Source organism: Schistocerca serialis, chromosome 5, assembly GCF_023864345.2.
Source record: "Schistocerca serialis cubense isolate TAMUIC-IGC-003099 chromosome 5, iqSchSeri2.2, whole genome shotgun sequence".
In the NCBI taxonomy this organism is placed as follows: domain Eukaryota; kingdom Metazoa; phylum Arthropoda; class Insecta; order Orthoptera; family Acrididae; genus Schistocerca; species Schistocerca serialis.
In genome coordinates, this window is record NC_064642.1 from 231,580,815 (window position 1) to 231,599,219 (window position 18,405).

The 18,405-nt window shown below is 40.9% G+C and overlaps 1 protein-coding gene across 6 annotated transcripts in view; it reads right to left on the minus strand.

Annotated features, from left to right (window-relative positions):
- Nucleotides 1–5,907: 5,907 nt before the first annotated feature.
- The window catches only part of LOC126481228 (endoribonuclease Dicer-like), a 446,265-nt gene continuing 433,767 nt past the window's right edge, over nt 5,908–18,405 (minus strand). For all 6 annotated transcript variants that reach the window (XM_050104838.1, XM_050104837.1, XM_050104839.1 and 3 more), the window contains 2 exons: nt 6,785–6,953; nt 5,908–6,693 (listed from right to left, as the gene is read on the minus strand). In XM_050104838.1, coding sequence (XP_049960795.1) covers nt 6,677–6,693; nt 6,785–6,953 — 186 coding nt within the window. In that variant the 3' untranslated portion in view covers nt 5,908–6,676. The remainder of the gene's footprint in view (nt 6,694–6,784; nt 6,954–18,405) is intronic.

Below are 18,405 nucleotides of genomic sequence, written 5' to 3' on the forward strand. Positions count from 1 at the left end.
ATGGTAGATGTGGTAAATCCAAGCCATACCATGACTTCCTCGTCGTGCAATGGAGTTTCCACGACAGTTCTAGGATTTTCGGTAGCCCAAATTCTGCAGTTGTGTGCGTTGACAGATCCTCGGAGCGTGAAATGAGCTTTGTCGGTCCACAAGATGTTACTCAACCAATCATCATCTTCCGCCATCTTTTGAAACACCCACACCGCAAATGCCCTCCGCTTCACTAAATCGCCAGGTAACAGTTCATGATGCCAATGGATTTCGTATGGATAGTATTGGAGGGTACGCCTAAGTGCCAACCAAACAGTAGTGTATGGAATGCCGGTGCGACGTGCGACTGCACGAGTGCCGACTTACCCGTGCATAGACGAACCCGCTACAGTCTCCATTTCTTCCTGAACTGTCTCAGCAGCATTATGCCTGGTGCTCGGTCGGCCACTACAGGGTCTTATCGTCTAAACAACCTGTGGCTTCGAACTTCGAAATCATTCTCGCCACAGCTGTATTTGTCAACGGACCTTTATCCGTTCAAATCACCTTCCTATGGTGATAGGATTGTAATGCTGAACTAGCACATTCCCCATTCTGATAATACAGCTTCACTAAAAGCACCTTTTCAGGTAACGTCAACATGCTGCGACTGCTGGAGCATCTGATTCTCTCTCTCTCATTACAGCTCCTTTTATACATGATTGTCATGCGCAGTCACTGACGTTTTGCTGTCCAGCGCCATCTGTCAGACATTTTGTGAACTTGTTCTAATAAAACCCCATGTCATTCCAAGCATGTGTGTCAATTTTTACTTCTCTATCTACATTATTCCGTGGTTTATTAAGTTTTCAAATTTATCATGACTTTTTGATCACCCGGTATTTGTGTTTTTCCCATATTTTGCTGCAGATCTGAAGATTGTCATTATAGATCGAAACCTGTAGTCTGATAAAAAAACAAAATTGTGACCATAGACATGAAGTAAAGGAAATTTATTCTATATACAAGTCACTGTATGATTCATGACCATGTCGCAGCTTGTGAAAGTCTCTTATGATGTGTCCAGCAGCGGAAGAAAAGTATTATGCCTTGGACTATAGCTTTATGCCCATCAATCAAATATCAACAGTAACGCAAATACTGAATGGGAAAGCCTGCATTCTATATTTATATTCCATCACACTGATTTACGCCACCTACATGTCACAAGCTGCAGATTTTAAGTTAAGCACTGGAATATGCTCACAACAATATTGGCACATTTCAGTCAAATGCTTCTGATAAGAGGCTACTTGTAGGGCTGATTACCAGAAACATCCAACCTGATCAAAGCAAAATTCATACCATCCATTGCATTCCCAATAGCCATTTTTAAAGGCAAATTTGTCCAAAAAAATGAGCTTCAAATTATAGCCACAGTGGAAACAGCTATGAGCAAAACAACACACAGCTTCAAAAAAGCAATTTATTTTAAAAGAATTCACATTTAATATCTTTCACCACAACATGAGAATCGGCATTAATGAAAACGATGTACACTCATGCTCATAAATTAAGGATAATGCTGATACATGGTGAAACAACGCTCTGATGGGAGGTTTGCAGGTTTAAATCACCTCGGGGTATGACCATGCGGTGCATTTGACCTGTGGTCATCATATGGTGGCACTGGCAGCAGTCCACATACGCAGAGGTGTGTTGGTTCATGTCAGAGTACGGTGCAGCGAGTACGTGTGCAGACGTTTTCAGATGTGCTAATGGTGACTGTGTGTTGAAAATGGCTCAAAGAACACATATTGATGACGTTATGAGGGGTAGAATACTAGGGCGACTGGAGGCTGGTCAAACATAGCAGGTCTTAGCACGGGCCCTACATGCGCCACAACGTGTGAGCTCAAGATTATGGCAACTATTCCAGCAGACAGGAAATGTGTCCAGGCGCTACAGTACGGGACATCCACAGTGTACAACACCACAAGAAGACCGATATCTCACCATTATGGAGTACTGCAGGTAGCCTTACTTGGGACCTTACGCAGCCACTGGAACAGTTGTCTCCAGACACACAGTCTGCAGATGACTGAACAGGCATGGTTCATTCGTCTGGAGACCTGCAAGGTGCACTGTACTGACCCCTGGTCACAGGAGAGCCCATAAAGCCTGGTGTCAAGAACGCAGTACATGGTCATTGGAACAGTGGTCCCAGGTTATGTTCACGGACGAGTGCAGGTATAGTCTGAACAGATTCTTGCCGGGTTTTAATCTGGCGTGAACCAGGAACCAGATACCAACCCCTTAATGTCCTTGAAAGGGACCTGTATGAAGGTCGTGGTTTGATCGTGCGGGGTGGGATTATGATTGGTGCACATACACCCCTGCATGTCTTTGACAGAGGAACTGTAACAGGTCAGGTGTATCAGGACGTCATTTTGCACCAGTATGTCTGCCTTTTCAGGGGTGCAGTGGGTCCCACCTTCCTCCTGATGGATGATAACGCACGGCCCCACTGAGCTGCCATCGTGGAGAAGTACCTTGAAACAGAAGATATCAGGAGAATGGAGTGGCCTGCCTGTTCTCCAGACCTAACCCCCAGTGAGCACATCTGGGATGCTCTCAGTCAACATATCACTGCACGTATTCAAACCCTTATGACACTTCAAGAGCTCCGACAGGCACTGGTGCAAGAATGGGAGGCTATATCCCAGCAGCTGCTCGACCACCTGATCCAGAGTATGCCAACCTGTTGTGCGGCCTGTGTACATGTGCAAGCATGGTGATCATATCCCATATTGATGTTGGGGTAAATGCGCAGGAAACATTGGTGTTTTGTAGCACATGTGTTTCGGGACAGTTTTCTCAACTTATCACCAATACCGTGGACTTGCAGATCTGTGTCCTGTGTGTTACCTATGTGCCTATGCTATTAGTGCCAGTTCTGTGTAGTGCCACATTGTGTGGCACCACATTCTGCAACTATCCTTAATTTATGAGCATGAGTGTACTTATAACATACCTAGAAGAATATGAAAGATCATATGTAGTCTTGTGCTGTGCTTATCAGAACATCTCACACAAAAATGACTGAAATTGAACAGATACAAATTAATACTGTACTAATGTGGAATGGAGAAGTGCCAAACAATGATTACACTTCCCCAGTATTCTACCAATAAACCAAAGTCTACCACCTGCTTTACCCACGACTGAGACTTTGTAATAGTTCCATTTCGATTTTCTGATTATGGACATCAGGTTAGTAAATATTGTATTGAGCAGCTGGTTGGTTGGTTGTTTTGGGGGAGGCGACCAAACAGTGAAGTCATCAGTCCCATCAGATTAGGGAAGGGTGGAGAAGGAAGTTGACTGTGCCCTTTCAAAGGAACCATCCCAGAATTTGTCTGAAGCAATTTACGGAAATCATGGAAAACCTAAATCAGGATGGCTGGACGTGGGATTGAACTGTCATCCTCCTGAATGCTAGTCCAGTGTGCTAATCACTGTGCCACCTCGTTCGGGGTCTTGAGCAGCTTTGGCATATTGGAAACGTGGCATATTGAAAAGGTAAAGTCCATTTGCTTATAATTAAATGTTGGCAGCTCAGGAAGTTGGATGAATGCAGTATCATGTTTTGGTAACTCACAAAGCCACAGATGTCACTGTTTGGATTCACAGTCATCTGACTGTGGGTGAACGTAAGCAACAGTGGCTCTCTCATCTCTTCGCAGTTTTTTTTTGCAAAGTGTGTGCTGTAATCGTTTTTTCCTCCTCATAAAGAACATGAGTTATGGCTAGTTTATATCGGTACAGTAATGAATGAAGGAAATATTTGCAGATGGTTTCTACACTTTAAAAGTGGCTGTACAAATGTGCACTATGAAGGGCGGCGTAACAGTCAGCATATAGATCAAGAAATCGTCTAAGAAGCTGACCAAAAACTGCGAGAGATGACTGGGGTTCTGGCCAACTAATTTCCCCACTTTGAATGTGCCGCTACTTACACAACTGTCACAGAAAACTATTGATATTGTAAGCTGTGGTCATGGTGGCTTCCGCAAGACCTTACTGACCAATACAGAAGAGTGAGCAACATAAAGAGGGAGCATTATAAGTGCTTCTCGGGTCACAAGGCAAATGCAAGACAATTTTCATTCTTTTCCCAATTCTTGTGACAACGTGTTGGTGGTAATAAGACTATCACAGCTGCAATTTGCGCATTAGCTGAGGTAAATATTGGGCAGGGATGGGGCAAACACTTCGTCTTTTGCATAATCACATTAAAATATCACAAGAGGTTAAGAATGGTAATCATGGTGGCCTTATGCACTATACATCACCACCACCTGCACAGCCAAGCCATTATCAAGCAGATGTATGTTTAGGTGTTCCTGCATAGTCAAGTGGGAGTGCGTAGGTACACCTTGTTATAGGATGAAGTAGTTAGTGTGTCCTTGCAACTCAAGACAGAGGCCACAAAAAAAGCATGTCAAGGTAATAAATTCCTGTGACAGTTTTCTCTATGAAACAGAAGGGGGTATAAATCTTCTCTCTTGACAGTACACAGCACACACAAACCTTTGGAAAATCTCCATCATGTTCAATGCAGAAATGGGGCTTGGTCAACCTGTTTTTTCTGCGGGCTTTGCTGGAAAGCTGCTCAACCACAATCAACATTTTGTTATGACACAGGAGACAAACCAGGACTTTTTGCTTCCACAGAGGGAATCCTTGTCCTCAAAATGTTTGTGTCAAGTGCAAATGGATACTCTGCTGATGAAAGTACGTGTGGGGTGCTCGTTGAACAGAAGTTACTGGCTTCATTTTGTCGTGTAGTTTCCAGATTCTGCACTAGAAACCTCTGGTGACAGAAGCTTGCAACAAAAGAATGGTGCCTATAAAATCCAACAAACTTCCGAAGATACTCTATTAACTCGTTAAGATTTGAAGCAAATAAGTTGCACTGTTTCATTTGCATGAATTTTTGAAAGTGTAAAATTCTTTCGTGTTCATCCTGTATTACAAGACTGAATAGTTCCAAACCAAAAGTAAACATGTCACAAAAGAACATAAACTGATCAACAGAGACTGAAATGTGGCAACCAACAACTGGGAGGGGCAGGTACACAATGCATTGTGTAGCTAAACTGCCACGGTGTACTGAATCGCTAATGGGAACTGCTTGTTAAATTCAGAACATGACTTTGCCATGGGAGTATACCATCAGTGTGCAAGAAGCCGAAGATGCAGCCAAAATGTAGGAATGGCCACTTTTTTGTGACTCAGTTTTCTTTGTTCTTTCCACTACCACTGCTGCCAATAAAATATTCACATCATCTTATGCATTATACAGACATATGGCATGCCAAATAAATTTAAAAGCCACTTGGGATTAGCCGAGCGGTCGAAGGCGCTGCAGTCATGGACTGTGCGGCTGGTCCTGGCGGAGGTTTGAGTCCTCCCTTGGGCGTGTGTGCGCGCGCGCGTGTGTGTGTGTGTGTGTGTGTGTGTGTGTGTGTGTGTGTGTGTATTTGTCCTTAGGATAATTTAGGTTAAGTAGTGTGTAAGGTTAGCAACTAATGACCTTAGCAGTTAACTCCCATAAGATTTCTTACACATTTGAATATTTTTGAAATTTAATACTGCCTCAATGAACTAACTGAAAGATTAGCAGAATGTGATTAAAAAATAAGTTACAACTAATACATCATTCTACTTATCTGAAAAAGTATTTTGTTGTTGGACATCTGCATAGAATAATTGTATTTGTCAAACATAGGCCTAGAATAATTGTATTTTTAAACTAATTATGCAGCCAATTTAGAAGCTGGCACAGCCCCTCCAGTAGCAAAGATTTTATTCTGATTGTTAGCAGAAAGGAAGTAGTAACAACAAATCCCTTAAATTGACAACTCATTTTTTGTTATATTGTGCTTTTTATTATGTTTTAAAACATTAAATATAAAATATATTCTTCATTACATTACAAAACAAAGCAGCAGCAAACAACAGATTCTATAAAATACAAACATATGACAAGTCATCCAGAAAGTTAGCTCTATTTAAGTACTATAATGACACTGCCGGGCTGCCACCATTTTGGTAACAAGCTACAGAAAAACTGCTGGCTAAGCCAAGAATAAAAACCATTTGCAGTTGGTGAACTGTCTACTAACAGTGACAGGCACTGACAGAACTGAAACTGCCACTACATATAAGAAAGTTCAAAATGACTGAAAGACATGCGGAAAAGATATAGTGATTAAAACGAGCAGACATTTTTCACACCACTTCGACTTTTGGTGCAATTTTCATAAAAATTACTAATAAAACACTTTTACATAAAATACTGTTAATGTTAGCTGTAAGAGGATGCACTATGCCCCCCCCCCCCCCCCCAAAAAAAAACACCTTCATCTTTGCTTACTTTCCAAATGACCTTTGTAAAAAAAATATATACAAATATCACAGCCACAAAATTATAATTTAACAGACTATCCTGGTTAGCAAAATCTGTGGATTTCTTTCACTGACGAATAGTTAAAGTAACAGGATTTCATAAGTGGACATTCCTTTCAGTTCTGAAATACATGTGTGCTGCTTCCATTCATATTTTCCACTTTTGCTTCGAAGATAATGGCAACTCAGTTATTTTCATTCATTATTGCAGACAAGTGTGGTATGTTACACATCACATACAGTACTTTACTGCAAAAGAAAAGAAATCATAACATTCAATATACAACATGTGAAATCACAGGGTTTGAAAATTGTCAGTACTTATTCATATGCTACTTACCCAGTTCTTTCTCCATAATTCTGTAGTATGCAGACCATACCGTTTTCAAACATTTGCCACTGTCAAGGTAGATTGCTGCTGCAACAGATTCAAATAAATCACCCAACACTTTTGGTGCCGGAATCACTGTAGTGTGGTCATCACAAGAATCATCCCCAGAGCACATTACCTGCAATTTTAATAAGGACTAGAAAATGAATAAACTGAGATCATAGTTCACAGATATTCTATATGGTATTTTCAGTTTAGACTTACATCAACATGCACACATAAGGACTTAGAGCTTTCTACCCTGTTTATTGTTGGTATACTTGGTTAACAGGAGGTGGAACATTTCTGACAGTACAAAACTGGATGAGCTGTTCCTCCCTTTCCCCCTACCCTCACCACAAGTTTAATGCTTGCCCATTTGTGCAAAACCAATCAATCACTAACTTTCACAAAAACATCATTTACCCTTTTCTCTACTGATGTTTCTCTGCTAAAAATGTATCATCAGTTTTGCCTTTTGATTAAAATAAAACAGTTGATCATTCCATAAAGAACAGCACTGGGCCATTGATCAAACCCTGTGGTCACCCATTGTAATTTGTCCCTACTCAGATAACGTAGTGACCTCTAAGTTACTCGAAAAGCCTAGTTAACTTTCTGCATTCTGTTTCTTAAATGGGAACTAAACCAAGTATGTCCTCAATTATGTCTTCCATAAAAGCCTGATCCTAAATCAGCATTGCCAGACACAGATTTGAACTGTCGTCCTCCCGAATAACAAGTCCAGTGTGCTAACCACTGCACCACCTCGCTCGGTCCCCAGTGGCCATAGTCTCTACCTCCTCAGGCTTCTGGAACGCAGTCCCTGAAATTAACCTTTAGAAGATCTACACGATTGATTTGTGACAATACCAGCAATCCTGTGCACCAGTGGCATTCTGTACTGATTTGTGACGATACCAGCAATCCCGTGCATAATTTTTGTTGCTCGTTCAGATACTGCTTTTATGTGGTCTTTAAAGTCAGCCCACTATATCGCGACTGAGATACTGACTCAATGTTGTCTTGACTGAAGCTTTGTATACTCTGATGGTGGGTTCCAAGTCCTAGACAATCTACACTTCACTTCATGAGTATGTACACTGTTTTATTTACTGGCACTTGCAGCTTGTTGCACAATTCCAGTTCCACACCAGGGTAAAGGTCCATTACATTTCTCTTCCATGTGTCGTTTGGAATCCCCTGAAACAATTATTAGTATGTCATCCATGTATGCCACAACTGCATTAACTTCTTCAATTGCATAAGCAGGCCTATGGATGGCTCCATGTGGCCACCCCTTCGCAATGTTTCTTTGTACTACTGCCTAGGTGGTCCAATGTACACTCCAACTTTTACAGTAATATAGCAGGTTCAAGTAATGATGCCTTGGAAATCTAGTCCCCTGAGGCACATGAAAAGGTAGAGCAACCAAAAATGATTGAAAGCTCCCAGGACCTCTAGTATTACTTAGTCAGCTGTCACATTTGTGAAGGTTCTACCATCCAATTACTTGCATCTTCAATAGATCTTCCATTTCAACAGCCATACTGATTTCAACTTAGTACAGTCAGTCCTCAATGGGTTAATAGCCACACACAAAGAAGCCTTTCTTGAAGTTTTCCCAGAGTATTCATAAAGCACATCAGTTGGTATGATATTGCCAAAGTAGGGCCTCAGTCCTCACCTTTTTTGGTCTTCCATCTATCAGGCATTCCTCCTTGCACCAAACACTCACTGAAAAGTGCTATCACATGCCATACTAGCTGATTCTGCACTTCTTGCAATATCTCTCCATTGATCCTACCTGCGCTGGTAGCTTTGCCTCTCTTGAATGACAGAACTGCATCTCGAATTTCCTCCGGTGTGTATGGTGGTGGTGGTGGTACTACAACAGCTGCTGCTACTTCAGGTGACATGTTGTATAGTACATTCATCAGCCTCTAAAGTTGCCACTGCTGTTCGTTATCCTTTTCTGCATCATCCACTGGCATTAGAGGCAGAGTCCTTCCAAACATCTCCCTCCTTATTTAATGCTGACATCACCAGTGGCAAGCAAATGTCCCCCCCCCCCCCCCCCCCCAAGTTTCTTGCGGCAAACATTTCGCAAATTGCTATCTGCGTTGTAATGTAATAGATCATGGCTCTCATACATGATACATATCATTACTAACATAACCACACATGATATTTAGTGTATTATTCCTGTAAATGGACAGCTCGTTTTGTTATTTCTTATTATGATAGTTTAGAACTTCAAGTTAAGTGCTTTCCCATTTTGTTAGAACAGTGGAGGACAAGGAAGGAGCCTCCACGAGAGCATTCTACAGCAACTTCATTAGACTGTAGCATGTCTACATCTCCTGGAAACATTACCAATAATGATGACAGCCAATCCTGACAATTGTAAGCCTAAACGTCGAGGGAATTACAAACAACAATCAAGACATCTTACCAGAATTCTGCCAGACTCATAAATGGAATGAAAGTAAATCTAATCTAATGTGTTATGCATCCAAGAAACCCACAGAAACAAAAACACCTGAAATACAAGGAATGCAACTAGCTGTGGAAGCACCATGTCCTAAACATGGCAGTGCCATATTCGTTAGAGCTGAGATGACGGTGACTTCTGTCGGAAAATCTACAGCCAATGATATCCAAATACTAACAGCTGAAATTGGAAACTTTAGAGTAACATCCACGTATAAATCTCCAGGAAAAAAATTTGCTTTCACCCCGCCAAAAAACTTCACAAACCAAAACACTTAATGCATTGTAGGAGATTTGAAGTGCCACAGCACCACTTGGGAATATAGTGAAACAGACGAGAATGGACACCTGTTGGAGGAATGGATAGAAACAAGAAACCTCAGTATCCTCCATGATCCAAAAATTCCCCCCTCCTTCACAAGTAAAATATGGAAACATGGATATAACCCCGACAACTGCATTACCAGCTCAAACATAAAAGATTGCTGTACTAAAGTAGTACATCAACCTATACCTCGAACACAGCATAGACCAGTAGGGATACAGGTGTATACAGTAGTCAAGACCACTACAGTACCGTTTCACAGAAGATTTAATTTTAAAAAGGCCAATTGGGAAATTTTTGCAGAGGAACTGGATAAAGCCATAGTAAACCTCGCCCCAACCCCAGAGAACTATCAGGCTTTTGTGTGAATGCTACAGAGAATCTCCAGATAACATATACCACGAGGTTGCCGACAGGAGTACATCCCAGCCATTTCACATGACTCCAGTCATATCCTAGCCAAGTATGAGAAACTATACCTAAAGGACCCCTTTAATCAAGAAACAATAGCATGTGGTACGACTTTGATCAAAATGCTAAATGAAGCTATGCAAAATAGATGGATGGAGACCCTGGAGAGGATGGATGTGACACATAGCAGCAAAATAGCCCGGAATCTTATTAAAAAAACTTGACAGATACCCAAAAGGTCCCATGGATGTGACACATAGCAGCAAAATAGCTTGGAATCTTATTAAAAAACTTGACAGAGACCCAAATGGTCCCAAACAGGCTGCTGCGGTAACACCTAATCAAGTGGTTCAATACAAAACAACAGAAAGTAAAAATTAACAGGACTTTAGAATCAGAAACTAACAGGTTTATAACATCCTTTCCAATGAAGGAATTCCACAAGGGTCTCAGGAATATGAAAATCAGCAAACCAGCTGGAGTGGATGACATGTGCATGGAGCAGATCAAATGCTTTGGACCGGACACAAAGAACTGGATCCTGCAACTTTTCAATCAATGTCGTGAAACAAGTAAGATCCCCAAAATGTGGAGGAAGGCAAGAATAGGGGCACTCTTGAAACCCGGAAAGGCACCGATTCACCGAAGAACTATCGCCCAATCTCTCTCCTGTGTCATCCTTACAAAATGTATGAGAGACTTATTTTAAATCGTGTGACAGACTCTATTGAGATGAAACTTATTCCTTAACAAGCTGGGTTTTAGACCTGGAAAATCAGGTACTAGCCAAATTCTGTTCTTAACAGAACACATAGATGAAGGATACGAAAATAAAAAAGATATCAGGGCTAGCCCTGGTCGACCTTAGCTCTGCATATGGTACAATTAACCACACAAATATTCCGCACGTCCAGGGCCTCGCTGCGATGGAGCACTTCCTTTCACGCCAATCACCTGCCACCCTACCTAAAACCTCTTTCCTCATTACCTTAGCCAGCTTCATCCTGACTCACAACTTCTTCACTTTTGAAGGCAAGACATACCAACAATTAAAGGGAAGAGCCATGGGTACCAGGATGGCGCCCTCATACGCCAACCTATTTATGGGTCGCTTAGAGGAAGCCTTCTTGGTTACCCAGGCCTGCCAACCCAAAGTTTGGTACAGATTTATTGATGACATCGTCATGATCTGAACTCACAGTGAAGAAGAACTCCAGAATTTCCTCTCCAACCTCAATTCCTTTGGTTCCATCAGATTCACCTGGTCCTACTCCAAATCCCATGCCACTTTCCTTGACGTTGACCTCCATCTTTCCAATGGCCAGCTTCACACATCCGTCCACATCAAACCCACCAACAAGCAACAGTACCTCCATTATGACAGCTGCCACCCATTCCATATCAATTGGTCCCTTCCCTACAACCTTTGTCTTCGTGGCAAATGAATCTGCTCCAGTCCTGAAGCCCTGAACCATTACATCAACAATCTGAAAACAGCTTTCGCATCCCGCAACTACCCTCCCGACCTGGTACAGAAGCAAATAATCAGAGCCACTTCCTCATCCCCTCAAACCCAGAACCGCCCACAGAAGAACCCCAAAAGTGCCCCACTTGTGACAGGATACTTTCTAGGACTGGATCAGACTCTGAATGTGGCTCTCCAGCAGGGATATGACTTCCTCAAATCCTGCCCTGAAAAGAGATCCATCCTTCATGAAATCCTCCCCACTCCACCAAGAATGTCTTTCCGCCGTCCACCTAACCTTCGTAACCTCTTGGTTCATCCCTATGAAATCCCCAAACCACCTTCCCTACCCTCTGGCTCCTACCCTTGTAGCCGCCCCCGGTGTAAAACCTGTCCCATGCACCCTCCCACCACCACCTACTCCAGTCCTGTAACCTGGAAGGTGTACACGATCAAAGGCAGAGCCACGTGTGAAAGCACCCATGTGATTTACCAACTGACCTGCCTACACTGTGAAGCTTTTTATGTGGGAATGACCAGCAATAACCTGTCCATTCGCATGAATGGACACAGGCAGACAGTGTTTGTTGTTAATGAGGATCACCCTGTAGCTAAACATGCCTTGGTGCACGGCCAGCACATCTTGGCACAGTGTTACACCGTCCGGGTTATCTGGATACTTCCCACCAACACCAACCTATCAGAACTCCGGAGATGGGAACTTGTCCTTCAATATATCCTCTCTTCTCGTTACCCACCAGGCCTCAACCTCCGCTAATTTCAAGTTGCCGCCGCTCATACCTCACCTGTCATTCAACCTGTCTTTGCCTCTGTACTTCCGCCTCGACTGACATCTCTGCCCAAACTCTTTGCCTTTACATATGTCTGCTTGTGTCTGTATATGTGCAGTTGGATATGTGTGTGTGTGCGCGCGAGTGTATACCTGTCCCTTTTTCCCCCTAAGGTAAGTCTTTCTGCTCCCGGGATTGGAATGACTCCTTACCCTCTCCCTTAAAACCCACATCCTTTCGTCTTTCCCTTTCCTTCCCTCTTTCCTGATGAAGCAACCGTGGGTTGCAAAAGCTTGAATTTTGTGTGTGTGTGTGTGTGTGTGTTTGTTAGTGTCTCTATCAACATACCAACGCTTTTGTTTGGTAGGTTACATCATCTTTGTTTTTAGATATATTTTTCCCACATGGAATGTTTCCCTCTATTATATATAAGTGTTTTGGATGGGTTTAGCTTAAGAAAGTGTTATATATAAACACTTTCTTAAGCTAAACCCATCCAAAACACAAGTCAGCACCTTCCAACTTCGATCCTGGCAAGCTAACCATAAACTTAACATCTCTTGGAATAATACCACACTGGAACAAACCAACAAACCAACTTAACCTGGGCGTGGCACCTGATAAATCTCTGACATACAGGTACCATTGTGGAAAGACGTGACAAAAATTAACTGCCAGAAATAATATTCTGTGGAAACTAGCTAACAGCACATGGCGTGCTAAACCTTCCATATTAAGAACCACTATTAAAAACCACCGCACAAGACTTATGTTTCTCTACAGCCGAATTTGCCTGCCCAGTATGGTCCAGGTCAACCCACGCAAAGAAGGTCGACATAAGTCTCAGTGAAACACGTCGATTAACCAGGGGATGCATAAACCTACTTCCCTACCAAAACTATATAGAGGTGCTGGGTTTGTGAATCCCAACTCTCGGAGAACATCACTTGAATTCACAGAGAGGCTCAGACAAACTGTTGACGATCAGCATCCCCTTTTTGGGAGTGAGTGCAAACCCGGGCGATTGAAATCCCATAAAAGGTTCTTAGCCATGATAATAGAAGAACCACCAGCTGATTACCCACCTGCACAGGAAGTGCCCACTGGATTCAGCACAAACTGGAAGACATTGAACCGAATAAGGACAGGGGTGGCCCCAGTGAAGACAAACATGATTAGGTGGGGTCTTGGAACCATGGATGATAGGTGCACTGTGGTGCTGTGCAGGATATGGCACATCTGCTCAAACTACCCTTATAGGTGCAAACCTGACAATTTATGGCTGGACAAGAAAGAAGCCTTGGACGTGGTCCTATACTGGGATGAAAGATTGTGAACTGGTTTTCGGACATGAAAAAGTAAAAAGTAAGTTGGAACAGTAATTTCTAATCCAGAAAGATGATGGTAGTACAGTTACACAAACGTAATTAATAGAAAGTTCTAGGAAAATGCTATGCAATACTGTGACTGGTTATTGAGTCTTTAAACAGTTCAGGAGATGATAATCTTCAAAATGGTTGATGAAACACTTGTATATAGTAAATAATGTAATTTCAGCATTGAAGCATTTGTAAATAGAAGTAATCAAAATGCAGTTTAACAATTAATATTACAATATTCAAACTGGTACTAAAGATGCTCATTATGTGATATTTCACTTACAAAACTCTATATTACAAAATAATTTGTTTAAAATATGTCTTCCTAAATACCTTGATGTCAGGTGTGAAACTGCTTGTATTAATCTTTTTTCATTGCAAATAACATATTACATAAATGTAATGTAATTGGATTGATAAAAAATTCACTCACCAAATGGTGGCAGGACGACACACATATAAAAGGTATCAAAATTTGCAAGCTTTTGGAGCCAGTGGCTCCTTCTTCTGGCAGAAGAGTTGAAGAGGAATGAAGAGGGGTGAGGGAGAAGGACTGGTGAGGTTTAGGATAAGGGGCAGAGTTCAGAAAAGTCACCCAGAACCCTGGGTCAGGGGAGACTTACCAGATACGGTGAGAAGGGGCCACTAGCCAGTCTTTACATCATTCATTTAAAACATAGTAAATAGTGGGGTACATCAGGTTAAAACCAAAATGTTTGCATATCATAATATTGTATAGGTTATGTCACGAAGGAGGGAGGTCATAGAATCCCTGCACTATCATTATGGTCCTTATTTGGCCATGATTATCTATTACTAAGGCATCAAGTTATGTTTTTGCAACCATTTGCTCCTCAAAGTGGGTTCCTGAACTAATTGTTCAAATTAATTTTCTAAGAAAGTATTCAATGCAATTTCAAATGACATTTTGTGCCTACCACCAACTTTAAATATGTATTTTTGACAAGATATTGAGAATTGATTGAAGCCACCATGAATAATAATTGTTTGAGTGGGGTACCTATTTGAAATGAAACTAAAGTTATCTTTGAGCTGTTCAACAACTAACTCACAGGAACTATCTACTTCAATTTCACTACAAGGCAGACTACTTTTAACAGCAATAAACACTTCACCTACAACTATAGGAAGGTAGGAAGCTGTGGGGACAGGTCGGGAGTTGCGCTTGAGTAGCTCAGATGGTAGAGCACTTGCCCGCGAAAGGCAAAGGTCCTGAGTTCAAATCTCAGTCTGGTACACAGTTTTAATCTGGCAGGAACTTTTATATTTAACCTATCCTTTCTGAACATGGGTTGGTGTTCTCCTTCTGACCCTCTTAATCCTATTTTTGCTGCTAAAGTGATTGTTAAAAATTTGCACAATTTGTTAATCATCATTCTCCAATTTTACATATTGGCCAGGAATGCATCTATGTCAGTGGCTCACACAATGGGCAGGAATGTACAACCCCTACATGTAAACAAACACAGCTTTCAACACTGTGGTGGCACTCCAATCCTTTAAAAGTCTACATATTCCAGATGGTATAAGGTTTAAAGCAGTGAAACCACATCTGCCCTCAGTAACTGTACCTCTAGTTTTCATTTCCGTTTAAAAAAAAAGAAAGTGACAATGTATAACAGTAAAAGGACGAGGCCTAGAAGTTAATCCATATGTCATTTATTTAACACATAGTAAACAGTGGGGTATATTAGATTAAATACTATACATATACATAGAATACTCCTGTATAGATTATGTCACAGAGGGAATGAGGAAGGAGGATGGCAAAAGAGAGGCTTATAGGAAAGAAAAACAGATAGTACAGTCACAGGTAAGTAGTTGGAGAGGGATGGGGAGATTATTAACAAGATCAATAAATTATGGATCAAAAGAGCATCTAGTAATTGTCATCACACAGCGCCCTTATATCCACTTTTCAATCGATTTCTTTGCCTAAGTTCTGTTTGATCATTGAGCAACTTATCTGCTCTTCTTTTCATGTGGTTGTAGGTTTCCACATAATCTAATACGTTCTTCAGTGAATGTTTAGAGGTATTATTCAAAATTTCAAGATTATTCCTAATATGTTGTTCATATGTTTATTTTGAATAAGGTGGTTACTGAAGATAGATTTTCCTTTAGCTACCTTTGCATTATGTTCTTCAAACTTTGCCAAAGAGTTGCATTCTGTTTAGCCAATATACAAACTATTACACTTATTACAAGGAATCTCGTAAACTCCCAAATTCAAATATCTTCCTGTGCAGCCAACACTATGTGAGAGCAAGTTATGCAATGCACTCTTGGTTTTGAAGCTTATCTTAATATGTTTCTTCTCAAACAATCTTGCAGTTTTTTCCTGAAAAGCATCCCATATGAGTCATGCCTACATATTGAAATATATATTTTTTGCACCTAAAGCTTGGTTAATTTTACTTTCCATTGCTTTGTCCAGGCATACAGTATCTTCAATTCTATAACCACTGGCTGTTGTAATCTTCTTTCAAATGTTCATCTCCTTAATTTTCTCATTAATGGTAAGTGGTAATTTCAGAATTCTGTGGAACATGGCTAGGAAACATGCAATTCTCTGTTCCTGTCGCTGATTCAAAGTTGCACAACAATCAGTTACCAACATACCTTTTATAATAAATAAATTTTTGTTTTATGTCAGGTAATAATTTTAAAAACCTGCACTCTGGTTCTGTCATGAAAATGTCCTAGCAAGTGAGATTCCTCTGGCCAACCTATCTATTTGATCATACGTCTTCTTATTAAATTTGAAGTTACTGATTGTCAATACTAGTTCTAGCATGCTAATAACTTCTATAATTTTAAAAGTTTGCCTTTATGGCATCATATCATTGTTTAGAGGTGATAGTGGGGGACTGGAATATTTGGTGCGAGCTCTAACAGTATGCTCCCTTACCTCAACTTTACTGTGGAATACAAAAAGTAGGCAGCAATTAATTTTTTACACTTACATGGGGGAACACAATCAACATACTTTCAGAATATACAGGAAGTCAACACCTACAGACTCAATTATAAGTGCACACTCAAATCATCCACAGAAACAGAAAATGCTTTCTTCTGAGCTACATTTCACAGAATTCTCAAATTATCTATTATCAGTACTGAGAAAATTAAGGAGGTGAACATTTTAAAGCAGACTCCAAAGGCCAATGGCTACAGGATTGAAGGCCAATCACTACAGGAAAGAGAAATTAAACACCAACATAAAACAATGGAAAGTAAGGTTAAAATAATTTAGGTGCAAAAAATACAATATGCAATCACAATTTAAATGAGATTCACTTTAGAAAAAACTGCAAGATTGTTTCCAGGGAAAATTTTTAAGATAAGCTTCAAAACTAAGAGTTAATTGCATAATACACTTTCAAACAGTACTTACTGAATAAGAAGATTTTTAAATTCAGGTGCTTACAAAATTTTGTAATCTTTCTTATTCAAAATACGAATATGATAAAGACCTAAGGAATAAGCTTAAAATTTTGCTCGTAACCCACTGATCATCATCTCAGAAGAAAGGAAATTGACTGCAACATGAAAGTACAGTGTATAAGATACTCAATGATCTGACAGAGCTTGGAGAAAAGCAACTCCTAGAACTATTTACAAAATAGATATACTGATGGTTTGTCTTGTCAATTACTAGGTACACTTTTGATCATTATTTACTGGTATTGTTAATAATTACTACCCCCCCCCCCCCCCCCCGAACTATTTATCTTTGACTACAATTGCCAATACCTGTCAGTAAAGCACGACTTTGCGGTGATGGTTGATTCTGAGGTAAGCTGGTCTGAATACTGGTGAGAGAAAATTTTCACTTCCAGTATTTGGCCAGCAAGGAGAGAAGAGATGATGATGTAAAGTTCATGGTCACCAGTCTTCGTGTCAATGTCCTGTATTCAGTTCCAAACCTCTCTGCAGTCTTATGAACTGCGGGCGTGGTGACCCCCTGGTGTTACTCGAGGGGAATAGGCAATGTGCTGCAACAGGGTTTTACCCTCTCTCACTCCTTCATCTATAACATCACAAACCCAACACTACACCAACATTACAATGTACAAGCACTCACTCATCCACACAATACAGATCCACATTTGAGAATTCCTCAAAGAAAGGCAATGGCAAAGCACCTCCACTATGACCTTGCCATGGCAGGAGATGCAGGATTCTTGCACCTGCTCTCGTACATTCATTCCCCAAGTATGGGGCTACTGCTTTTCCTTCACCCAAGCCCTCTACTCTACTCTGCAACTCCAATTTGCATATCCCCCTTCTCCCCCCCTTTCTGTCATAACCTATACAATATTATGATATGTAAACATACTGTATTTAATCTGATATACCCCACTATTTACTATGTTTTAAAGGAATGATGTAAAAGATTGACTACTGACCCAAGTACCATGATGTTTGAAGTGCATATGTGCACAGGAACTATGGATGTGAAAGCCACATTTATGGCCACACAGCACCACTGAGAGACAAGATGGTCAATACCTTCATGGAAAAACGTTTGTGGTGACCTATGGAACTGTGATTGTAACCAGTCCTGCACCTGTTCATCCAAAGCACATCGATGACCATGAATGTCTTTCTTTAGGGCTCTAAGAATATGGAAATGACTTGGGAGACATTGAGACTGTATGGAGGATGTGGAAGGGCTTCCCAATGAAACTTCTGCAGTGCGG